Here is a 26,958-nt window from a genome sequence, read left to right as displayed (position 1 = left end):
AGATGCTTAACCGACTGAGCCACCCAGGCACCCCAAGGACTTCTAATGATAGTTTTATTTGGGCTAACTATGAAAATAACAGAAAAACCCAAGTAGGGCTTAATATAGGTTATATTTTGTATTCTTCAGATATATTATTAAATTATTACAAGAACCCTATTAGGTATTTAATATTATTAGCCATATTTTACAGATGAAGAAACTGAGGTACAGAGCAATTTAGTGACTTGCTGACAGAGATGGATTCATACCTAAGCAATCTGGCTCCAGAGTCAGCACTTTTAGCCACTAAGCTGGATTGACTCTATGAATAATGTAGAGTTCTTTTATACATCTAATTGGGTTCTCAATCTGTAGCATGAGCCTGGTCCTTATCTTAGCTTGTTATTAAATCTGAAGATTTTCTAACAATCCAGTGAGAATGTATGCAGAATTTCCTGCATGTCTTTTTTTTTTTTTTAAGATTTTATTTATTTATTTTGACAGACAGAGAGAGAGGAACACAAGCAGAGGGAGGGGGAGAAGGAGAAGCATGCTCCCCACAGAGCAGGGAGCCCGATGCGGGGCTCGATCCCAGGACCCTGGGATCATGACCTGAGCCGAAGGCAGATGCTTAACGACTGAGCCACCCAGGCACCTCTGCATGTCTTTTAAAATGTTATTTTCCTTAAGTCATATGAGGGCATTATTTATTTTTTTGCCATGCTTTGGTTTTTGTTTTTTTAAAAATTGTATAGCTGATACCATGTTTTCTTTAGATTTATCTCTTCTTTCTACTAAGACTTATTTTTAATTAAAAATTTAATTAAATAAAATTTAATTTTATTTAATATAAATAAAATGACCCATAATAGTATTTGCTGAGATGAGCCACTAGTAAATTTTATTGTGGTCTTGTGTAGCATTTCTTAGGATAAAATCTACAACATTGGTTTAACCAGATCTGTTCTGCCTGTTGTTTTTGTCTGGCTCAGGAGCTAAGAATGATTTTTACATTTTTAAATAGTTGGAGAAAATCAAAAGAATAATATTTTATGATATGTGAAAATTATATGAAATTCACATTTCTTTGTCCATAAATAAGGTTTTTTTTTTTTTTTTTTAAGATTTTATTTATTTATTTGAGAGAGAGAATGAGAGAGAGCATGAGAGGGGGGAGGGTCAGAGGGAGAAGCAGACTCCCTGCCGAGCAGGGAGCCCGATGCGGGACTCGATCCTGTGACTCCAGGATCATGACCTGAGCCGAAGGCAGTTGCTTAACCAACTGAGCCACCCAGGCGCCCCATAAATAAGGTTTTATTGGAACATAGTCATACTCATTCATAGACTGCTTTTATGCTACAGCAGCTAAATTAAATAGTTGCTCCAGACAGTATGCCCTGTAGAACTTAAAATATTTGCTATCAGGCCCTTTACAGAAAAAGTTGCCAACCCCTGTTCTCAATAATTTACTTACTTACCCTGGCTGCTGTTTCTTGTGTTACTTCCCTTCACTAGAGTGTAAGCTCCATAAAGGCAGCGACTTTGTTTTGCTCACTGATGTATCTATCCCGAGTACCAGAAGCAGCCCAGCTCATAATAGCTGCTCATTAAATATTTGAATAAACAATGCATGAATTTATAAAAACGAATGATTAATTTTCAAAATGGTGAGAGCTAATATTTATTAAGCACCAATTCATTTTAATTTCACAGCAACCATGTAAATAAAGCACAGATGTTGTTGTTATTCTCATTTAGCACCAAGAAGAAAAACTAAGGCATTGGAGGAGAAAAGTAACTTACCCAGGGTTACACAGCTAAGTAAATGATAGAACTGGGATTTGATCCTAGAGACTCTGGTCCCGATTCCTGTAAATGACTCTTAATACCTAATCCATAGTGTGTTTTCCATAAGATACTTAGTTAATTCTGCTCTGTATAGTGGAATAGTTCTGCTTTAGGAGTCCACCATCTTTTCTGATGCTTTGTCCTAAGCCTGCTACTCCTGCTGAGAACAGACAATTAAGACAGCTTAGAATCTACTCCATTTTAAGGAATACTGGATCAGACTTGACAAACCAAGTCTAGAAGTGTGGTGTTAGTAGCTTCTTCCCCTCCATTTACGGTCTGTGTTTTTAATCAGATTTTCCCTCTTGAAATGAATTTTGAAACTTGAGTTGATATAATAGAAAGTAGATTTAATATGGCAATGGAGGTAATGGAGGATTTGAATATTATTTTGAGCTTTGATTTGAATCAAGTTTCTTGATAAGATATATGCATTTAAACATGAGAATTTAATTGCCATTAAATGTAAAAAATTAAAATTACATCTGAATAGTCATTTTCTTTGGTTGAATAGAATTAAAGAAAATGACCGTATATATATTTCTTTGTATTCATTGATTTGTAGCTTTCCTTCAAGTCCTTTCACTTTCTCATGTGCTGATGTACTAGGTTTCCATGTTGTACTATTACAGTGCCTCTACCTCAGAAAAGTACATGAGTTCTTAAATAAGCTGCTGTTTATCCCATTTTTCTTAAGGAAAAAACCCCAAAACCAGTCCCCCTGAAATCATCTAGTAATATTCTTCTAATAACTCAATATTTTATAATTATTTCTGGAACAGATCAGACTCATCTTGATATTAAAGTTTAAACAAACTATAATAGAGTATTTTTTTTTTTTAAGATTTTATTTATTTGACAGAGAGAGACAACAGCGAGAGAGGGAACAAAAGCCCGGGGAGTGGGAGAGGGAGAAGTAGGCTTCCCGCCGAGCAGGGAGCCCGATGCGATCCCAGGACCCTGGGATGATGACCTGAGCTGAAGGCAAATGCTTAACAGACTGAGCCACCCAGGCGCCCCTAATGGAGTATTTTTTAATTTTTACATTGTAAAAGTAGTATAATAGCATAAAGAACATTTGAACAAAGATAAAAACACCTACAACGTTATCCTAACACAACTATTTTAAAATTTCATACAACTTTATAGAGTATCTGTATTTTTAGTATGTATATAGAGTAACAGAATTTTAGGTTTGGAGGGAGTCGGTCTAATCCCTTTTATTTAAAGAAATTATGTGATGTGTTGGTGCATGCATCATTTAACTGTATCATCAAGCCCTTCAGAATGCAAACCAGTATCTTTCTGACCTAGTGTACTTTTTATTATACCATTATAATTTGTTAATTTATGAATTTCCCATATTTGTACTTGAACCAAGTGTAAGGGAGGTATTCTGCTATGTACAAAACTAAATAGGAATGCATTTGAATATTTTTTATTGGTGCATATTTACATATATTTATTATGCCTTTCTTTTTAAATTTTTTTCAGCTTTCTAAAACAAACTTTTCCAACAACAATGATTTCCGTGCTCTTCTGCAGTCTCTGTATGCTACTTTTAAGGAGTTCAAAATGCATGAGCAAATCGAAAACGAATACATTATTGGTTTGCTTCAACAACGCAGCCAGACCATTTATAATGTACATTCTGACAATAAACTCTCTGAGATGCTTAGCCTCTTTGAAAAGGGACTGAAGAATGTTAAGGTGAGTTACAAAAATGGGTATTTATCACAATTTGTGTCATTTGCTGGTATGTCAGCAAAAAGTGTTAGCATTTTATAGTAAATGATGTTATGTTATAGAAAAAATATTCTGATACTTGTTAAAGGCAGTAAAGAAGACTTTATTTGGGGGATTACTACATTGAGGTTTTGCAGTAGGGGTGAGAGATCGGACTCTCAACTTTGAATATATCAAGGATAGCTGAGGATTTATAGCCAAGGAGCAGAGTGGGGGTCAGGAAAATTACTAAGAGGAAACATCAAGGCTAGGGAGAATCTTGCTAGACTGACTCAAGAGGGTTTTTGCTGAAGGCAGACCAGGGTGATAAGATATTGAGAGTGGATAGATACTGAGGATGATCAGATGCCAAGGGTAGAGGGATTTTTGCTAAACTGACTCAGAATGACTTTAGCTAAAACTGGACTAGGTGGGCCAAGGACAGAGCTCACGGTTGAGGCCTAGTTGAGAAGAGTGCTCAGAGGAGCCTGTCTCAGGTTGATGAGAATCTTTGTGAGTTACTTTTTCATTACCGTATATAAAATTTTATAGTGAATGCTCCTCCCCAAATTAAAGTTGTTTTTGTAAGTTGAAATTTTAATTACCATAAAATTTTTACTTTCTGGTAATATTTACTCAACTCCTGAAAGAAAGCTATAATAAATGCAATTATTGGTGACTAAAGTGACTAAAGGTGAGATTGAGTGAATACTTTTATTTTATAAATTCTGTTTATTTAAAAATTGAATGTTAGCTGTAATGTTTACTATCTTTCCTTTTTCCATATTTTAGGGTGCAGGGATCGTTAAACAGGACAATTTTTAATTGTATAACATAAAATTAGCCATATTTGAGTGTAGTTTAGGATAATGATATGGAAAGATTTTCCTTTTAATTATATTTACATATTGTTAGAAATTTGAAATTTGATCTTCCTTTACAGTCTCCCTTCTGGCTTGGTGAGACACGGACGTAAGTTGCAACTGTGTCAAACCACCACACACCTTTCACTTACGGATTTGTGTTCTAGAAAGACTTACAGCAAGGAGGAGGATGGGCTGAAGGGAAAGAAAAGACTGAAGCAGGAAGACTGTTCTCAAAAATACTGAAATAGTGTCTGGAAGAAGACACAGTAACTACTTGGTGGAGAAGTGGGCAGTTGGGTGAGGGTAGGGTACTGGGTAGTGATGGAAGGGAGATTTACTTTTTATTGAATACTTCTTTGTACTCTTTCAGTTTTATATCATGTTCATGTGTTCCTATTCAATAAAATGATTAAGATCTGAACTAAAGTAGTAGCCAGTGGAGATAGAGGGAAGGGGACAGACTTGAGAATTATATAGGACATAAAATTGATAGCATGTAGGGTGTGCATATAAAGGAAAAAGGAAAACAGAAAGAGAAAGGAAATAAGAATGAGAATTGAGCCTAAATTTCTAGGGAATATAGAAAAGGCTTGGGGAATAAAAAGATCCATTTTGGACATGTTGAGTTTGAACTGCTTGTGCAGTCCAGGTGGGCATTTATTAATAGGAGGAGGTGTAGATGGGCTTCAGGGTCAGAAGAGTAATTTGATTTGGAAAAGCAAATTTGATCATTCTTAGCATGTGAAGTGGAAATGGAAGCCACTTGGGATGCTTAGGGAAAATGTGTAAAATCTTCAGAGAATAGGACATTGGATGGAATATTGAGAAGAGTTGAATAAATTAGTACAAAAAGGAGGAGACTACAGAAGACTCAGCAGGGATAAAATATTCCTATATTTTAAAAGTGTCATTATTTTGTAAAATTCCACGTTTTAAGTTGAGAGGGCTGATGTAGAAGTGATAGCTGTTACAGGGAGGAGATGGCATCTTAGTTCATGTGAGAAAACCTTTTAGCTATGGTCCAGAATTAGACTGATTTACTTCAGGATGTCATGAGCCCCTTATCTTTGGAAGTATGTTGATACCTGGCCTTTTGAAGTAGACATGGTCTTCTGTCAGCGTAACGTAACAGACGTTGTGGATTGTGTAGTGGAGGGTACACTGGATGAGTATGAAGGGACTCTGGTGATCGAGTCCACTAGGCTCTTGAGGACTGCTCAGACATAGATTAAGAAAACTGAAACAGAGAGATTATATAAATGTATACATTAGAAATCAATAGAAGTTTTGAGCAAATACTTGCTATTTTTAGACTTTTTATGACATTTTGAAGTATGAGATCACATTACTGAAAGAAATCAAGGTTCCTTTGCAAGATATTTTAAGGACATCTTTTATGCTTCAAAAAATACAGAGACCACTTTGCTGTTTGTCAGTCTATTTTTTTCCTGAGGTTTTATGTTGTATTTTTTATTTTTTTTTTTTTTAAGATTTTATTTATTTATTTGAGACAGAGAGAATGAGAGAGAGAGCACATGAGAGGGGGGAGGGTCAGAGGGAGAAGCAGGCTCCCTGCCGAGCAGGGAGCCCGATGCGGGACTCGATCCCGGGACTCCAGGATCATGACCTGAGCCGAAGGCAGTCACTTAACCAACTGAGCCACCCAGGCGCCCCTAAATACTCTTTTTTTTTTTTTTTTTAAGATTTTATTTATTTATGTTGTATTTTAAACTTACTTCCTATGATCAGTATAATATAAATAAGGAAGCAAAACTTATAGGATATAATTTTTTTTTACGTTTCTAGAATGAATGTGAGCAGTTAAATTATGCAAAACAGCTAAAAGAGAGATTGGAGGCTTTTACAAGAGATTTTCTTCCTCACATGAAAGAGGAAGAGGAGGTAAGCATAATTTTTTCTCCCTTGTGATTTTGATTTATAAAATTTTTAAGATGTTGTTTTGCCTTTCATTCTTCAAAATAATGCATAGGAAGATAAGCCTCTGGTTCATTTTAGGAAAGGAAGAAAACCCCAAGAAAACATAAATTTTGTTACCTCAGAGAGGTTGTCACTGAATCAATGATTTAATTCATTTGCTCAACGAATATTTATCTTATTATTATGTAGATGGCACTGTATTGAATGTTAATAGCTTTTTATGTTACCTTAATGTCTTCTTAGAACCTTTAGAGGATTCTTGAAACTTTTTATTTATTTATTTATTTATTTATTTTAATTTTTAATCTTTTTTTTTTTTAAAGATTTTATTTATTTGAGAGAGAGAGAGAATGAGAGAGTCAGAGGGAGAAGCAGGGAGCCTGATGTGGGACTCGATCCCGGGATTCCAGGATCATGACCTGAGCCGAAGGCAGTCACTTAACCAGCTGAGCCACCCAGGCGCCCCTCTTGAAACTTTTTAACGTTTTGTGTGTTTTCATGCTAAGCTTAAAGAATTTTTAGTGTTCTTTTTTTTTTTGATAATCAAATGGTAGTGTTAAACTTACCAATTTTATTCCTAGTACACATGTATTAGGATATCACTGAGTGGATGAGCAAAAGATTTTCCCATTCTCTTCTTTCTCTAAAAGTGGGGTGAATATTAGGATTAGGGTAAGGAATAGAAGAATTATTTTATGAGGAACTGGATTCTTGTTTAGTTGTTAATCAGTTACTATGATGATTATCACCTATGGCTTCACCTTATAATCAGATCTGTATTTAAAAAAACAAAACCAAACCCCACATTTCAGCTCTTTCCAAACTGATTAAATCAGAGATACTGGCCTAGATATATTTTAAAGGTCCCCAAGTCATTGTAATATGAAACCAGCATTGAAGCCACTGAGTTACTCGAGTAGTGTTTCTTAACCTGTGATGCACATCAAAATTATCTGTGGAACCAAAAAAAAAAAAAACTGTGGCTTCATTTCTTAAAGATTCTAATTCTATAAATTGGAGGTTGGGACTAAGCATCTGTTTCAAAGAAGAAATGTAGATAGTTCAAGGTCTCAGTAGAGCTCTGAGTTTTAGGGTTCTTAGTACACTGGGTACCTTTCTACCTTTCTTATATGATTTAGAGGTCCTACTGAGGTAGAGTTCAGTTGCTGGAGTAGCAAAAGGCAGTTAACTGACGTAAATGTCTAACCATATGAGACTGCTTAAGAGTGTTTGACAGCTTTGCACAGGAAAACCTTCTGCTTCTGATGCTTTTTAGTTACTTGGGATTTATTAGCCAGAGAAGCCATAGAAAGAAGGGTCTTTTTGGTGATATTTTTCTCTACACTTTTTTGGATAAGCTGACTTGGTGGCAACAACCAAAATTTTTCTCTCTTGGAAATACGGGGTCATAATACTACAATTGAGCCATTAATTAAAAGGTGTAGGGTAAACAAAACTAGTTAAGCATCTTTCCTTATGAATGTTTCATTTAGGTTTTTCAGCCAATGTTAATGGAATATTTTACCTATGAAGAGCTTAAGGATATTAAGAAGAAAGTGATTGCACAACACTGCTCTCAGAAGGACACCGCGGAACTCCTTAGAGGTCTTAGCCTGTGGAATCAAGCTGAGGAGCGACAGAAGTTTTTTAAATATTGTGTGGATGAAAAGTCAGATAAAGGTGAGATTCATATGTTTAGATAGTGAGTGATTAAGTTCTGAAGCCATTTGCATCTTGTTGATAAGAACTTTAGATTTTGTTTGAAGACTAATTTAAGCCATTTCTTTTTTTTTTTTTTTTTAAGATTTATTTATTTATTTATTTGACAGAGAGACACAGCGAGAGAAGGAACACAAGCAGGGGGAGTGGGAGAGGGAGAAGCAGGCTTCCCGCCGAGCAGGGAGCCCGATGCGGGGCTCGATCCCAGGACCCTGGGATCATGACCCGAGCCGAAGGAGACGCTTAACGACTGAGCCACCCAGGCACCCCGCCATTTATTTTCTTTTTTCTTTTTCTTTTTTTTTTAATTTATTTGACAGAGCGACAGCCAGAGAGGGAACACAAGCTGGGGGAGTGGAAGAGGGAGAAGCAGGCTTCCCGCAGAGCAGGGAGCCCGATGCGGGGCTCGATCCCAGGACCCTGGGATCATGACCTGAGCCGAAGGCACACGCTTAACGACTGAGCCACCCAGGCGCCCCTAAGCCATTTATTTTCAAGTGTACATTTAATTGAAGACAGTAATTTCTTTTTTTTTTTTTTTTAAAGATTTTATTTATTTGAGAGAGAACAAGCGATGGGGAGGGACACGGTGCGGGGGGGGGGGGGAAGAGAGAGAGAGAGAAGCAGACTCCCCGCTGATCAGGAAGCCTGATGTGGGGCTCAATCCCAGGCCCCTGAGCTGAAGGCTGACGCTTAAGCAACTGAGCCACCCAGGCGCCCCGAAGACAGTGGTTTCTAAAAATTTGGTGTGATTTATGATAATTTAACATCCCATATGCAATGTAGTGTTGGGCCACGTGCAGTATAGTGTTTCTTAAAGGAACTTATGTAGTAATAATAATAATTATTATTATTTTGGTCAATTAGAATTATTGAACGCTATCATACACAGAGCACTTTTGCAGTATCATCCAGCTTTCCTTTTTTTTCCCCTCCCATCATCCAGCTTTCTGAGCTCCATTGACCATAGTGACTGATTTTATCTTTCCTTGTTTTTTCCATCAGTCTTTAAAATCAGTTATGCTTATAGCTTTATTTCCATCCTTTTCCATGTGTCATTCTCTTAGCTTATATCCAGTAATACACGGGAGCAAGTATGAGAGGCATTGTTTTTCTATGTACAGTTACTTTGAGAAAACAAATGAGAAATGCAAATAAAAGTATGCTTGCCTTTTTTCTTCATAGACTACTTCCTCATATTTATTATTGATCTTTGATAGCTTTGCCTTTTAAAACATCATTAAAGAAAATTGGCATCCTCAGGCTAGTAAAAATTTCTTTTCTGCTTCTAGATGGGCAGTATCAGTGACATTCCTCTTAAAACAGCTTAAAATTCTTTGAAATTGGTCCTTTTCTCTTCATTTAACAAAGTAGGTGAGATGCATGTTGAAACAAAAATGTTTTTATAGGTGAACCTATAATTAAACCCATAAAGCTTGTGTGCTCACTCTGAAATGCAGCTTGTGCCTTAGACACCAAGCCAAGACCTGTTGTGTCTAGTTTAATTGTAATTATAACATGGGATTTAAAAGCATCACACTTACTACATTTAGTTTTCCCACTCCTTCAAAGCAAATTATAGCTGTATTATGATTAAATATTTGCCATTTGAAAAGGGTTAGGTTAAAGTAATTTGATCATAGCATTTCTGTATTTAAGTTGCTTTGTGAGGGCAAATCAGATATACAGTGTACCTCAAATTCTTTGCAGTCCTTATTGATGAATATCTTGTAGTTTGTAGTCTGTATTGTAGCACTTCATTTGCATTTTTTTGAAAATTCCTAATGAAGTAATTCATTATAGGAAATTGGACATTTAATGACTGGTTTTTTTTTTTTTTTTTTAAGATTTTATTTATTTGACAGAGAGACACAGTAAGAGAGGGAACACAAGCAAGGGGAATGGGAGAGGGAGAAGCAGGCTTCCGCTGAGCAGGGAGCCTGATGCAGGGCTCAGTCCTAGGACCCCAGGATCATGACCTGAGCCGAAGGCAGACGCTTAATGACTGAGCCACCCAGGCGCCCCTCAATGACTGTTTTTTAAAACAGTTGCTGACAAAAGATTGCTGATAAATGTACACCAACATTAGAAATGTTTACATGGTCTCAACTGGCTCACAAATAGTAGTAGGTTTGGCCACCTGTGGTTACAGAAGTTAGATTTCACAGACCTCTTATACCAAATGTGAAAATCAGAGAGGGAGCACAAGGAAAATATTGACAGGAGTCCTAATACATGAATGGAACGTGTTGTGAGATTTGTGTGTGTCATTAAAAATGCCTTGGAGATGTCATAATCTGGCCGACTCTACACTTGAAGCTGTATAACCTGCTGGGTTCCTTTTTCAAATGATGCTTCTTATGCTACAAAGTGAGTATTGTTTTTTCTGTGACGCCTTTGTAAGAGGAAGTCAATTCTGTGTTCATTATTGTAGCTCCCACTGATGAAGTATGATTTGGGCCATGATAGTTTAACCCTACGGGTTCTTAACAAGTTGAACATCCCCATGTTACCACTAATCCATGTTCTTTCCTTTTCACATCTTGAAAGCAGGAAGGAGTGGACTTTAGGCACTGGATTTTATTTATAGAAATGTGATTGTAATTTCTTACTGCATTTGTTCTTACAGCCTTTAATGTTAAAGTTTTTCTTTTTTTTTTTATTTCAGAAGCGGAAGTGTCAGAACAATCCACAGGTATAACCCATCTTCCTCCTGAGGTAATGCTGTCAATTTTCAGTTATCTTAATCCTCAAGAATTGTGTCGATGCAGTCAAGTAAGCACTAAATGGTCTCAGCTCGCAAAAACTGGATCGCTTTGGAAACATCTTTACCCTGTTCATTGGGCTAGAGGTAGGTAAATGAGACTTTTAGTTTGTTTTAAAAATTACTTCAATCTATTTTTTAAAATGATTACTTGTAGACATTAATAAGCAGGGTCAGGGAGGGAAATTCTGAGAGGTCAACCAAAAAGTAGATTTCACAGATGATGTGTTTTTTGTAAACACTTTTGAAAAACTAGCAATGCTGAAGTATTCGTGGGTGATTTATGTGATGTGCGCAATTTCTTTTAAGATAATTAAGAAAAAAATAGGGAAGGGAATGCAAAATAATTGGCAAAATGTTGATAATTGTTGAAGATAAGTGATGAGGTCATGGGTATTCATTATGCTACTTATTAAATGCTACTTCTACTTTTGCCTATATTTGGAGTTAAAATGAAATTAATAGGTTGTCAGAACAGCTTTAAATAATTAGATTATTTAAAAATATAGAATAAATTCTATAAAATTTAAAGATGGGGCACCATTATGGCTGCCTTGGTAGTGGCTCAAAATAACTGAACCTGTTTTGTCTTTAGCATTTTTTTTGTGATTGGTAATGCCTCATTCTAAATCACAATTTCATATTTATTTCATTGTGGTAAGTTACTTTTACATGTAAACTAAGAAAATTTCCTTTTCATGAGCATATAGTGCAGTCATGGAGTAAAACCAAGTAATATGGCATATGTTTTTCTATATGAAACTGAATTAAAAGTTTCTTCTAAGTGACTGTTTTAACTTCACATTTAAATGTTTTTGTTTTCTATAATTTGTCACTTAGACATGGAGATACATATTTCTCACATAATTAAATTATAAATTGAATTTAAAAAATTAATTTTTATGTTAATATATAGCACCCTTAAAATAGCTGTTGTTAGATATTTATTTTTTGAGCAAAGCTATTTGAAGTATTGGGTAGACTTATTAAATGATTAGAATTATTACTTTATGTAGAATAAATTTTCCTATTTAGTAAAATGAAACATTGAGAAGGCAAATATGGATATATTTAATACTTTTTTGTTTAGCTATATTTTTAATTATTAGTAACTAATTAATAGGGATTAATACATAATTAGGTACTATTTGATGTAAAGATCAAATGTAAAAATGCTGTACAAGACTTCTGTGACCTTAACCAGATCTTGGAGTCAGACGCGCTACCGTTGCGCCACGAGGTCGGCCATCCTTAACCAGATCTTAACTGTGCTTCTCTTTTTTGTTTTTTATATGTTTAAACAAAAAGTTTTAATAAAAATCTTTTTTTTTAAATTTATTTATGGTGTTTGTTTCCTTTTTTTTAAAATTTTTTAAAATTTTTTTAAATGTTTTATTTATTCATGAGAGTCAGAGAGAGAGAGAGGCAGAGGCAGAGGGAGAAGCAGGCTTCCCGCTGAGCAGGGAGCCCGATGCGGGACTCGATCCCAGGACCCTGGGACCATGACCTGAGCCGAAGGCAGACGCTTAACCGTCTGAGCCACCCAGGCGCCCCTATGTGCTTGTTTCTGGTGACTCTCAGTCAGAATTTATTTTACCACCATCCAGGGAACATTTTGAAATGTCTGTGAAGACATTTTTGTTTGTTCCATTTTGGGGGATTTTACAAGCCTCCAGTGAGTAGAGGCCAGGGTTGCTGCTAAACACTTTACTTCAGTGCACAGTACAGCTCCCCACAGCAAAGAATTACCCAGCCCGGAATGTCAGTACTGTTAAGATTGAGAAATTGTAATTTAGATGTAATACTAAGAGTTCAATAAATTAATTCAGCATTGTCTCTCACTTCACAATTGTGTAATTTAATTGCAGTATATTCTCCAGGATCTTTAAATTTATGATTTAGCTTTACCTTAATCTTTCCCCTTTGACTATGTTCCTACCTATTGCTGAATTGCCGACTATTCACTACTGAGCAGAAAGTCTTTGCTTACTTTTGTTTATTAGCTATCATCATTTGGAGGGTATTGCTGGTGCCAGTGTGAAGCCACAGTAGGGGAAAAAGGTTAAGTTCTTTTCAATGATTTCTAAAATTGCATGTAAGACTATTGATAATTACTTTTCATAATTCTTTTTTGTATGTCTGAAATTCCTTTGCATATTAAGTGTAATTTTTAAACCATAATTGAACATTTCTAACAATTGCTGGCCCATTGCTTAGAGCTCAAGTATTTTCTGTGTGCAGAGATTTTTATTGTAAAGAGGTAATTTTTTTTTTTTTTTTTTTTTGGTAATGGTAGCCAGTCTAATCTTATTTTGTTCCTCTTTATTTATTTGTTGAGTAGGTGACTGGTATAGTGGTCCAGCAACTGAACTTGATACTGAACCTGATGAGGAATGGGTGAAAAACAGAAAAGATGAAAGTCGTGCTTTTCAGGAGTGGGATGAAGATGCTGATATAGATGAATCTGGTAAGCTGTGTTTGGAATTAAAATTAGTACATGGTTCTTTAGTAATTAATACTATATTTAACAGTTAAGTGCTTATAAATTATTAGGTGTTAAGATTACAATTCTAAAGAAATTGGAGTTTATAAGCCTGCTACTTTGTAAAACATTTTTTTTTTTAAAGATTTATTTATTTATTTGACAGAGAGATACACAGCGAGAGAGGGAACACAAGCAGGGGGAGTGGGAGAGGGAGAAGCAGGCTTCCCGCAGAGCAGGGAGCCCGATGCGGGGCTCCATCCCAGGACCCTGGGATCATGACCTGAGCCGAAGGCAGACGCTTAACAACTGAGCCACCCAGGCGCCCCAACTTTGTAAAATTTGAAAGAATAATAAACAAATTTAAAATTTATTCTGTTTAAGTGTATATAGGGTTATTTCCCATCTGTTTTTATATTTAAATGCTTAAATCAAAAAATAATGTTTGTTCTCCTTATTGAAGTAATGTACATTCATTATAGCACTTTGCGGTTTACAGTGTGTTTTTTAGGACCATTTTATTTGATCAGTTCAGCAATATTTACTGAGTCATCGTGGCCCAGAGGAAGGAGCACGAAGCTGTTGAATCTGTTTATTCATTTGTAAACAGTCACAGCACTTGCCTCACAGTGTTGTTGTGGAATCAAGAAGTAATGTATATATGAAAATTCTCCGTAAATGACGAGGGATTATAATAACTAGTGTAGCTGTTCTGTAAGCACTGTGGGAGAATTGAAGGGTGACTAAGACTTTATCCCGACCCTTAAAGAACTCATATGGGAGAGAATTTAGAATAGGTAATTCTTTTTTTTTTTTTAAGATTTTATTTATTTATTTGACAAAGAGAGACACAGCGAGAGAGGGAACACAAGCAGGGGGAGTGGGAGAGGGAGAGGCAGGTTTCCCGCTGAGCAGGGAGCCCGATGCGGGGCTTGATACCAGGACCCTGGGATCCTGACCTGAGCTGAAGGCAGATGCTTAATGTCTGAGCCACCCAGGCGCCCCTAGAATAGTTAATTGTTAACTCAAGGTATATAATAAAAAATGCCACAGTAGAGGTGCAGAAAGACACTATTTGGGAGTGTGGAGGAGGGAGATACAACTGTTCTAGGAAATAATTACTAAAAGATGGTGAAATCATGAAAAAAAAAACCCAACAGATAAGATATTCTAATACCTGGTAAAACTGAAACTATAGGGAATTTTTATTTATAACTTGCCCACTTAAAAAATACTAAGCTGGCGGCGCCTTGGTGGTACAGTTGGCTGAGCTTCTGACTCTTGGTTTCTGCTCAGGTGGTGACCTCAGGGTTGTGGGATCCAGCCCTGTGTCAGGCTCCGTGCTCGGTGGGGAGTCTGCTTGAGTTTCTCTCCCTCTCCCCGCACCTCAAAATAAATAAATAAATCTTAAAAAATAGTAAGCTGGTTTGGCAAAAGAACTAAACACGTGGAAAAAGAGTATAAATATAAAGATTATTATTTCAGTACAACTTCTGTGAAATGAAGTCACCGCATTGTGTTACAGTTTTGAACATTTAGAGGATGCTACATAAGGAAAAGGTCTGTTCCAGCTAGATTTGGTGATATGCTTACCCTGTGGCAAGAACTTTCTTGGGCATGAGGTTAATAGTGAAGGAAATAGGAAAAAAAAAATCCTTGGCCTTAAAATTTGGAGAGGGGAGGGGCGCCTGGGTGGCTCATTCAGTTAAGCATCTGCCTTTGGCACAGGTCATGATCTCAGGGTCCTGGGATCAAGCCCCACATTGGGCTCCTTGCTCAGCCAGGAATCTGCTTCTTCCTCACTTGTCTCCCTCTGCCCCTCCACCTGCTTTTTAACTCCCTCTCTCTCCCTCTCTCTCAAATAAATAAAACCTAAAAAAAAAAAAAATTTTTTTTTTGGAGAGGGGAGATAAACAAACCCAGGCAAAATATATATGCTGTATTGGATAGTGTCAGGTGCCACGGAGAAAAATGAAGTGCCAGGAAGAGAGGAAAGAAATTAAAATTTTAAGTAGGGTGATTAGTTAAGGTCCTCTGAGAAATCTGAGTAAAACCCATATGAGTTTTAAAAGTCTTTACCAAACTTAGCGTATTTGTGTCAACACTTGAGGATAGCCAAAGAATGCTTATCAGTAAGATTCACATTGAAGGTAAAGGTTAAGGCTGTAATGATTGAGCCTTGTTAAGGTAATATATGTGTTCAGCTGTTTGGTGTATCTAAGACTAAACTTTGGATCTACAAACTGTGTTTCATGTTAGTGCTTTTTTAGTTTAGTTGTCTTTACTAGTCTTGCAGGAAGATACTGTTCTTCGTAGGATGTTTAATTTCTTTTTTGTTTCTTTTTAAGGATTTCACAGTAAATAATACAGATTTAGATAGAGAGGACCACAGAAACAAAAGAATTATTTGGGAATAAAATTATAGTAGAATAAATAGGGTTTGCTAAAAGTCATTTTTATCTCTGCACTTTACACATATGTCTGACTAAACAAGAAATTTAAAGATTTTATTTATTTATTCATAAGAGACAGAGAGAGGCAGAGTGCGAAGCAGGCTCCCTACTGAGCTGGGAGCCCGATGCGGGACTCGATCCCAGGACCCTGGGATCATGACCCGAACCGAAGGTAGATGTTTAACCATCTGAGCCACCCAGGCACCCTAAACAAGAAATTTAGGTAAATCTGTAAATATGGAACCATTAGTCACAAATTCAGAACTTTTCTTTTCATATTTCATTTCTTAGCCACACTCAGTTTTATTTTAAATGAGACTGTCTTAAAAATGATACTTTCTTAATTTATTCTGTTAAACTATTTTATATTTAGAGACATTCAGATTAGGTCTTTAGGTAAACATAATAATAATAGTGTCCTGAGAAAGGTGATACAATTATTAATTCATTCTTTTTAGTGTAGTTGGTGTATTTTTTTCCCTTGTATCAAATTGGAGTTTGTAGTGTTTTTGTTGTGTTGGTGGTTAACAGGGTGGCATCCTATTATAAACATCTAAGCTCTACAGAAGTTATTAAGCAAAAATCAAAAGCCATGCTTCTTAAAAATTCTAAGTACTTTTGTTTGATTCGTTATGACCAGGCTCACTCAATTGTTTTAAATCCCTTTTAGCTCTGTGTACCTTTTATTTTTCTAAAATAACAAATGATACTTTTTATCATTGTCATTTTTCTTTTAACATCCTGTATTTTCTTGAAGAGCTTCTACTATTCTTTTAAATATTCAGTTTTTTTTCCAAAACTTTTTCAAGTTCCTGAAACTGGAGTTATTTTTCTCTCTCTGCTATACTTCCTAATCACCTTCAACCTTGAAGCAAGTGAAAAAAAATCTTCCCTTCATTCTCATTAAAAAGTTTTTTTTTCCTTTTGTCTCTTTTTAGTTGATGTCAGACATGTTAAATATTAAGTTCTGGTGAGTGAGACCTTGTCCATTGAAGTTGCTTTGCATACATAAGGGAGTTTAAGAATAGCATAAAGTATTAAAAAAAAAAAGAGAAAGAGAGAGGGAAAAGGCGGCGCCTGACTCTTGATCATAGCTTGGGTCTTGATTTCAGGGTCATGTGTTCAAGCCCTGCGTTGGGCTCCACACTGGACATGGAGCCTACTTTAAAAAAAAAAAAAAGAATAGCAAAAAGTATTTTATATTTAATGACTTGGTGATTCCTTGAGTAGCCTAGTTATAATTAGTGGTATCAAATTCTTAGATTTTTGAATTCATTTTACAGAAGAGTCTGCAGAGGAATCGATTGCTATCAGCATTGCACAAATGGAAAAACGTTTACTTCATGGCTTAATTCATAATATTCTGCCATATGTTGGAACTTCAGTAAAAACTATAGTATTAGCATACAGCTCTGCAGTTTCCAGCAAAATGGTATGTATAAATTAGCACTAGTTTGGGTATTAAGAAAAAGTAGCAGTGATCTAAATTTGTTTTACTTATTCCTGAATTTAATGAAGGAAAAAAAAAAAAAGCTGTTTACCCATGAGAGTGTCTTCCCAAGGGCAGGCATGCACTGCTAACTTTTCATGTTATTTAATTTCAGTTTTCATAGTAATTTTGGTATATAGGTACTGTCTACACATTATAGAAAAGGAAACAGACTAGGAGACAAACAATTTATTCAGTTTCACAGATACTAAGTTAAGTGATGAAACCCAGTTTTTTATGATTCCTTATATGTAAGGCTTGGTAAAACAGGCAAGTGAGATTAAATAACTGTTTTACAAGTCTGTCTTGTAATGTCCTACATTAGAATCTCCTTGGGTATTCCTTAAAAATGTAAATTTCCTGGGTCTAATCTCATGGTTATTAAAACAGATTCTCCAGAGTTTGAGTCCAGAATATAGTAAAACAGAATTGAAGTGATGTTTACATGCCCAAAAGCTTGAGAACCACTGGCTTATGTTATTTACTAAAAGTTGTATCTTTCTTAATCCACCCTCCCCACCTTAGGTTAGGCAGATTTTAGAACTTTGTCCTAACTTGGAGCATCTGGATCTGACCCAGACTGACATTTCAGATTCTGCATTTGACAGGTTAGTTATTTTTGAGTATTTCAGTATTATAATTTATTTCTACCTATGAATTAGTAGAATTGTTCTGTAGTTCGTTTCCATAATTACAGTTTAATTGTATTATTTTTTTTACTTTCAGATCTCAGTCATGTATGACTATAACTTGATAGTACCCTCCAGTTCTTTGCTTCTTTGTCCATAGGGTCCAGCTGATCCAGAAATTCCATTTGCATCATCCTGTCATCTTTATAATCCTGTTACTGTGTCTAGACCTTTGAGCCTTGCTGGGCAGTCAGCGTAGATTGGCACTATATGTTTTTTTTTTTTTTTTTTAAAGATTTTATTTATTTATTTGACAGAGAGACACAGTGAGAGAGGGAACACAAGCAGGGGGAGTGGGAGAGAGAGAAGCAGGCTTCCCGCGGAGCAGGGAGCCTGATGCGGGGCTCGATCCCAGGACCCTGGGATCATGACCTGAGCCGAAGGCAGACGCTTAACGACTGAGCCACCCAGGCGCCCCTGGCACTATATGTTTTTAAGAAGTTTCCAATTTCATCTGGGCTCCAAATGCCATTTGGCAAAGCTTTCTCTTACATTCTTCATATTCTGGAACTTTAACACTTTCCTCAAGCTACAATTTTCACAGGTTTTATTTCCTTAGATGCCATCACTTTCCTTCTTATTCTACCTCACGCTTCTCTTTCCCACCCTAGCATTTATATCAGCATCTCTCTTCCTGTTTCAGAGGGAGAGGTGTACCTTTCTCTGGCTATGGCCAATTCTCTCCCAGTTCCTAGACTTTGTTTCTTCTGGATCTTCCTCCTTTAATCATTAGTTATTCTTTCTTTGGTGTTTGTACAGCCTTTCCTCCTGGTTACTTTTTGGAATAATAAGTGAAGTCTCTCCCTTCTATACCTTTCTCCTCTCCTACCCTTCTGTTAGGTTAGCAATACTCTTAGACCCTAATTACTCTTACTGTCTTTTCCTATCCCTAGCATCTAAAATGATGCCTCACAGTAGATATTCAGTAAATATTTGATTATATTAGATTTTAAATCTTCTAGTTTCTATCTACTCACAGTCAAATGCTTTTGAAGATTTTAACAATATCCACTGATAGTCTTATTATTTCTTAATTATAGTTGGTCTTGGCTTGGTTGCTGCCAGAGTCTTCGGCATCTTGATCTGTCTGGATGTGAAAAAATCACAGATGTGGCTCTAGAGAAGATCTCTAGAGCCCTTGGAATTCTGACATCTCATCAGAGTGGCCTTTTAAAAACTTCTACGAGCAAAATTACTTCGACTACATGGAAGAATAAAGACATTACCATGCAGTCCACCAAGCCGTATGCTTGTTTGCACGATTTAACTAACAAAGGTATTGGAGAAGAAATGGATAATGAACACCCCTGGACTAAGCCTGTTTCTTCTGACAGTTTCACTTCTCCATATGTGTGGATGTTAGATGCTGAAGATTTGGCTGATATTGAAGATGCTGTAGAATGGAGACATAGAAATGTTGAAAGTCTTTGTGTCATGGAAACAGCATCCAACTTTAGTTGTTCCTCCGCTGGTTGTTACAGTAAAGATATTGTTGGACTAAGGACTAGTGTCTGTTGGCAACAGCATTGTGCTTCTCCAGCCTTTGCATATTGTGGTCATTCGTTTTGTTGTACAGGAACAGCTCTAAGAACTATGTCAGCACTCCCAGAGTCTTCTGCATTGTGTAAAAAAGCATCAAGGACTAGATTGCTTAGAGGAAAAGACTTAATTTACTCTGGGAGTGAAAAATCTGATCAAGAGACTGGACGTGTACTTCTCTTTCTCAGTCTGTCTGGATGTTATCAAATCACAGACCATGGTCTCAGGTAAGTAATCAGTTGCAGAATATTAAGAAATGGACATGCTTACATTCTCAAATGGAATATGAAAATTTCAGTCTAAGTCATTCCTTTTAGCTGATTTGTTTAACCGAAAGAGTTAACCAGAATCTGTCCTAGTTCAAAGCATTAGAACAATATAACTTGAGCTCGAAGTTTCATTTCAGTCCATTTAAATTCTTTGTGATATACAGAACATTAAGAGTTTATTTTGTTTTTTTTTTAAAGAATTTTTGTTTATTTTTCAGAGAGAGAGAGTGCGTGTGCGCGCATAAGATGGGGAAGGGCAGAGGGAGAAGCAGACTCCCCGCTGAGCAGGGAGCCCAATGCGGGGCTCGATCCCAGGACCCTGGGATCCTGACCTGAGCCGGAGGCAAACACTTAACCAATTGAGCCACCCAGGCGCCTAGAACATTGAGTTTAATCAATACTTAGCAAATGCCTCCAAATTTTCTAAGGTGCTTTAGTGGGTGAAAAGATAAATGAGATGATAGTTTTTCCTTCAAGGGCTTGTAACAGAGAAGAAAATAATGTATACCATATTCTGTTGCTGTGTATTAGTTTTGTACACTCTGTAAGGGATATCGAATAAAGATTCTGTGGGGATCAAAGGAGAGAGAGAGAGACCCTTCATTCAATTGTAGTAAATGATCAGGAAATTTAATGAGGAAGGGTGCCTGTCTGGGTCAGTCAACAGAGCATCTGACTCTTGATCTCAGGGTTGTGAGTTCAAGCCCCACATTGGACATGGAGGGGGAGCGCCTACTTAAAAAAAAAAAAAAAGGAAAAAATTAAGAAATGACACTGAGGGCGCCTGGGTGGCTCAGTTGGTTAAGCGACTGCCTTCGGCTCAGGTCATGATCCTGGAGTCCCTGGATCGAGTCCCGCATCGGGCTCCCTGCTCGGCAGGGAGCCTGCTTCTCCCTCTGACCCTCCCCCCTCTCATGTGCTCTCTCTCTCTCATTCTCTCTGTCTCAAATAAATAAATAAAATCTAAAAAAAAAAAAAAAAAAAAAAAAAAAAAGAAATGACACTGAATTGAATCTTGACGAAAAACGAAGGATTTTGATAGGTGGCAGTTGGAGCAGACATTCATTCCAAGCAGTGGGGAATACTTGAGCACACAGTACACGCAGTAGTAAAGCGCTGTTGTAGTTGCTTTTATTGTTATTTTGTTGTACGGCTGTTCTCAGCATTAATAATGTGCAATAATTATTTCATTATCTTTGATAGGAACTTTTGGAAATTGTTTATGTGTTTTCTCTTACCCTGTAATAGACTTGAATTTTATTAAGGTTCTTTAATAATGGGGTGCTAGACATGTTAAACAATGAAATTTCATCCAACATAAAGCCTAATATTCTTCTTTTCTCAGAGATATGATCTTTAGCAGATTAAGTTGGACTCAATAGGGAACGTCTAGAGACTTGGTATCCAGTTTGGTTGTAGTAAAGGATACGTACTGGGCGATAGTTGGATATAAGTTTATAAAAGTAGGTTGGTGATATATAAGTGGAAGGCAGAAAAGCAGAAAAATAGTATTTTTTGAGTAGCTTTCTGTATTCTTTAAGGAGCGAGGCCCTTAAAAAATACGTATTTCAAATGTACCCCATATGGTTTAATAATTTACAAAAATTTAAAATTACAAAATGTTGTTTTCAGTTAAACTTCTATAAATAAAATCCGATTTTAAATTTATAGGAAAGTTAGCAGAAAAAGGGATCTTTGTAAAGGTTTTTGAAAAGAAAATAATTCTATACTAATTTATTGGCATTAATACTAGAATTTGGCCTACTAAAGGGGTGCAGAATTACATTTATTTCATCATTTAGGATTTTCTTTAACTTAAATGAGTCATGGTTTTATATTGGGGATTTTTGGAAACTGTAGAATGTCTGTAGAAGTAATTTAGTGCCATTATATAGCCTTAAGTTTTTACAAAAAGCACTGTTGAGTTGTATTGGAATTGAATAGCCAGAGTTTAGAGTTTTTGGTCTTTGAGCATGAGCTACTTGTACTGCCTTTTTAAGTTATAAAGAGACTACATGTGAGAAGTTCTGTATTTTACTTTCTGTTTTTTTTTGTCATTAAAATCTTTAGTAGATTAAATTGATCTCTTTCTTCTTAGAGCAAGGAAGGGTGGAGGTGAAACACTCATTAGCCCAGAGAGGTATCTCTTCTCAGCAGCTAGATTCTAGTTCATGTTTTATAGGACCCACTTGGAGCTCTGTTAGGTTATGTGTTCTTATGGAAAATGTTGGAGAAAATACCATGGTTCACTCACTTTGGGGCCAGACAGACTTGGTGTAGGTTGATACTGTTTTCTTTTCTACATAACTGTCTTTGTCTAAAATACTTAACCTGAGCCTTATATAAAATGAATAGATGACACATAGTAGATTTTCAATAAGTAGTAGCAGCTGTGTAATGATGTTAGGTATCTTTGACATGAATGAGCTTTTGGAAATTGACTACATATTTATATTGTGAGAAGACAGTATATAATACACATAACATACAAAATATGTGTTAATTGACTGTTTATGTTATGGGTAAGGCTTCTAGTCAGTAGTAGGCTACTAGTAGTTAAGGGTTTGGGAGTCAGAAGTTACACTCAGATTTTCTCTTGCATGAGGTGGGGATTGTTGATGTGCTTACCTCCGAGTTGTTCAAGGGTCAACTGTAGATTTGAGTATTACCAGACTTCTTTAATAATCGGATGTCAGATATGTTATAATGAAGAATTTATCTAGCACAAAACCTAATACTTCCCTGCCATTATAAAAGATGCTTAATATGAGATTATTGCAAAAATCTTTCAGAAGTTGTGTACAAGAATGTTTTCCCCTGAGGTAACTGCTGTTACTATGGTTTGGCTGCTGTGCATCATTCCCTTAATTTTCTTTTTGTTCAAACTAAGGTGCATAGATTGTAGTTAAAGCAATAGAAAGTAAAAGACAACCATATTCTCATTCCTTTTTAAACTTTTTTATTATATTTTTATATTATATTCCTGATATGGTTTAAGTTGTTTTTGAATGTAAATTGGTTTTAAAGTAAAAGGAATCTTTGGTTCAGTTTAAAACCTAATAATTCATTTTCCAATACCATTATCTTTTCCATTACCACTATACGTTATTAAAACTTATTTGTGGCTCCATTCAGTTGCATTTTTTCTTTTTCTTTTTATTCAGTTTTATTTTAAGTAATCTCTACACCCAATGTGAGACTCAAACTCACAACCCTGAGATCAAGACTTGCATGCTCTTCTGACTGAGCCAGCCAGGCGCCCCTCAGTTGCGCTTTCTTTTTTTTTTAATTTTTAATTTTTTTAAGTTTAAAAATTTTTTTTTACTTTTAATGTAGTTGTGGTGGTTTTTTTTGGGAGGGGGTACAAAAAGGTGATTTTATTAAAGTACGGGGACAGGACCCATGAGCAGAAAAAGCTGCTGCCAGGCTCCATACCCATCCTGAAGTCCAATGTGTAGGGCCCAAACTCAGTACCCTGAGATTCAAGACCTGAGCTGAAGTCGAGTCAGGCACTCAACCAACTGAGCCACCCACGTGCCCCCAGTTGCATTTTCAACATGACCAGTTTTATTGTTCAAAGAATGAAATAACACAAGCTTTTGTAACATTTCAGAGCTGCAGTGATATCTGAGCAAGTGGCAGTTTTCCTGTTTTCTTAGTTTTGTTGGGATATTTTTAAATAAGCCAGAATTTATTAAAAATTCTGTATAATTAAAAATCGATTTCAAAGGGAGTCAGAATTTTGATTAATATAATTAAGAGGTATCTTCTATTTGCTTTTAGTGAAAAAGGATTTAGAAACTTCTTAGTAAGGTTTGGAAAATGCTAGGAGGGGGGCATATTTCATCTAAAAGCAGAATTATAGAGGGGACGCGTTGAGGGGTTGGGGGAATGGGTGATGGACATTAAGGAGGGCACATGATATAATGAGCACTGGGTATTATATAAGACTGATGAATTACTGAACTCTATATCTGAAACTAATAATACATTATATGTTAATTAATTGAATTTAAATAAATGCAAAAAGCACAGAATTATAGGGCTTTATTTGAATACAAGTTTCCATCCCCACTTCCCTCTAAGGCAGGAAGTGAATTCCTAAGTGAAATTTGAAAAAAAGCATGAAAGTGATTTTTAGTTGTTATTTCACAGTATGATTTTGGCACTTACTAATTTTGATATTAACCTTAGAAATAACTAAGTAAAAAATTTACTGCTATTGGCAATGGAAATAAGTTACATTTCTGCCTTATGGTTTTGCAACTAACTAGTGGTGAAGAGTTTGTATATGAGATATCCTTGAAATAAACACTTGAGTTTGAATTTTATTTATTTATTTATTTATTTATTTTTAAAGATTTTATTTATTTATTTGAGAGAGAGAGAATGAGAGAGAGCACATGGGGGGGGGAGGGTCAGAGGGAGAAGCAGACTCCCCGCTGAGCAGGGAGCCCGATGCGGGACTCGATCCAGGGACTCCAGGATCATGACCTGAGCCGAAGGCAGCCGCTTAACCAACCGAGCCACCCAGGCGCCCAGAGTTTGAATTTTTTTTAAAGATTTATTTATTTTAGAGAGAGAGAGCACATGGTGGGGCGGGGCAGAGGGAGAGGGAGAGAGAGCCTTAAGCAGACTGCACTCACTTAGCATGGAGCCCCATGTGGGGCTTGATCTCATGACCTTGAGATCATGACCTGAGCCAAAACCAAGAGTCAGATGCTTAACCAGCTGCACCACCCAGGTGCCCCTGACTGAGTTTGAATTTAAGGAAGAATTAATTTTGATGATGGGAAACCACACAGGAACTATCTTATCTGATATCATTTGGACTGCTGGCTGACTGAAAAAGTCTCCAGTCTGAGTGCAAATGACCTTTTTAGTCAGGTTTCCTGAAGGAATCTTTCTAAATCATTTAAATATTTATTGAGCACCTACTACATGACTTGCTCTGTTCTAATTGCTAGGGATCTATAAATAAGACAAATTCCCTGTTTTCATAGAGTTTATAATCTAGTGGTAGTAATAGACCGTAAACATGTAATATCAGACTGTTCTGAAGAAAAGTAAAGTTAGTTTATGGAGTAGAGAATACATAGAATGCTCCTTCATATTTGATAAGTAGGAAAGGCTTTGAAAAGAAGCATTTTTGGCGTAGAGATTGGAATAAAGTTAGTGCATTTTATATGCATTTCTTGGGAAAAAGGCTAAGGAAATAAATGCAAATTTTTTGTGTGTGCTTTTTTTTTTATTGTTATGTTAGTCACCATACAATACATCATTAGTTTTTGATGTAGTGTTCCATGATTCATTGTTTTCATATAACACCCAGTGCTCCATGCAGTATGTGCCCTCCTTAATACCCATCACCAGGCTAACCAATCCCCCCACCCCCCTCCCCTCTAAAACCCTCAGTTTGTTTCTCTGAGTCCATAGTCTCTCATGGTTTGTCTCCCTCTCCGATTTCCCCCCTTCATTTTTCCCTTCCTTCTCTTGATGTCCTCCATGCTATTCTTTATGTTCCACAAATAAGTGAAACCATATGATAATTGACTTTCTCTGCTTGACTGACTTCACTTAGCATAATCTCCTCCAGTTCCGTCCATGTTGATATAAAAGTTGGGTATTCACCCTTTCTGATGGCTGAGTAATACTCCATTGTATATATGGACCACATCTTTATCCATTCATCTGTTGAAGGGCATCTCGGCTCTTTCCACAGTTTGGCTATTGTGGACATTGCTGCTATGAACATTTGGGGTGCATATGGCCCTTCTTTTCACCACATCTGTGTCTTTGGGGTAAATACCCAGGAGTGCAATTGCTGGGTCATAGGGTAGCTCTATTTTTAATTTTTTGAGGCATCTCCGCACTGTTTTCCAAAGTGGCTGTACCAACTTGCATTCCCACCAACAGTGTAAGAGGGTTGTCCTTTCTCCACAGCCTCTCCAACATTTGTTATTTCTTGCCTTGTCAGTTTTTGCCATTCTAACTGGTATAAGGTGGTATCTCAATGTGGTTTTGATTTGAATTTCCCTGATGGCTAATGATGATGAACATTTTTTCATGTGTCTGTTAGTCATTTGTATGTCTTCTTTTGAGAAGTGTCCATGTCTTCTGCCCATTTTTTGACTTGATTATTTGCTTTTTGGGTGTTGAGTTTGAGAAGTTCTTTATAGATTTTGGATACTAGCCCTTTATCTGATATGTCATTTGCAAATATCTTCTCCCATTCTGTGGGTTGCCTCTTTGTTTTGTTGACTATTTCCTTTGCTGTGCAGAAGCTTTTTATCTTGATGAAGTCCCAAAAGTTCATTTTCACTTTTGTTTCCCTTGCCTTTGGAGACGTGTCTTGAAAGAAGTTGTTGTGGCCGATGTCGAAGAGGTTACTGCCTTTTTGTATTTATTATGTTGGTTTAAAAATTATTTCAATTTTTGGCACCTGCATGGCTCAGTTGGTTAGGCATCGGACTCTTGATCTCAGCTTAGGTCTAGATCTCAGGGTTGTGAGTTCAGGCCCTACACTGGGCTCCACACTGAGTGTGGAACCTACTTAAAAAATAATAGTAATAAAAATTATTTCAATTAATCACAATAGTAACTAAAACTGGTGTCAGTAGGTTTGAGAACAAATAAAACGCACATGTGCATACAACTTAGTTTGTGGGAACAGAGGTGCTAATTGGGAGCTTTCAGTCCTTCTGCATTAGTCATTATGTTCTATTTAGGGATGGGGTAGCATGAGTTTTGGCACATTGGTTATATGGGGCTTGTTACAAGAGCATTGACTATAAAAACATAGATTGAAAAATCAAGATTTTTTTTTTTTAAAGATTTTTATTTGAGAGAGAGAAAGGGTGAGAGAGAGAGAGCACAAGCAGCCGGGGAGACGCAGAGGGAGAGGGAGAAGCAGACTCCCCGCTGAGCAGGGAGCGTGATGAGGGACTCTATCCCAGGACCCTGGGATCATGACCTGAGCTAAAGGCAAATGTTTAACCCACTGAGCCACCCAGGTGCCCCGAAAATCAATATTTTAAAGTAGATTGAAGCCATAGGGAACAGATAGTGTTGTGTGTATAGTCTTAATGCAACATTTTCAGTTTTTCATAGGAATGAAATAAATCTTGGCCGTTAACTGATTAAAAGTAGCCTCTTGTTTAAATTCCCAACCTTCTTTGACCCCCTCACATTGCCA

The 26,958-nt window shown here is 36.5% G+C and overlaps 1 protein-coding gene across 1 annotated transcript in view; it reads left to right on the top strand.

Annotated features, from left to right (window-relative positions):
* FBXL5 (F-box and leucine rich repeat protein 5) overlaps positions 1-26,958 on the top strand; it is a 44,953-nt gene that overhangs the window by 6,156 nt on the left and 11,839 nt on the right. Inside the window, exons 2-9 of the mRNA XM_036096531.2 lie at positions 3,325-3,540; positions 6,228-6,323; positions 7,853-8,039; positions 10,747-10,929; positions 13,184-13,309; positions 17,061-17,209; positions 17,792-17,874; positions 18,996-19,721. Coding sequence (XP_035952424.1) covers positions 3,325-3,540; positions 6,228-6,323; positions 7,853-8,039; positions 10,747-10,929; positions 13,184-13,309; positions 17,061-17,209; positions 17,792-17,874; positions 18,996-19,721 — 1,766 coding nt within the window. The remainder of the gene's footprint in view (positions 1-3,324; positions 3,541-6,227; positions 6,324-7,852; positions 8,040-10,746; positions 10,930-13,183; positions 13,310-17,060; positions 17,210-17,791; positions 17,875-18,995; positions 19,722-26,958) is intronic.

This window comes from Halichoerus grypus, chromosome 3 (genome assembly GCF_964656455.1).
Source record: "Halichoerus grypus chromosome 3, mHalGry1.hap1.1, whole genome shotgun sequence".
NCBI lineage: Eukaryota > Metazoa > Chordata > Mammalia > Carnivora > Phocidae > Halichoerus > Halichoerus grypus.
This window is presented reverse-complemented; position numbering and strand designations above follow the sequence as displayed.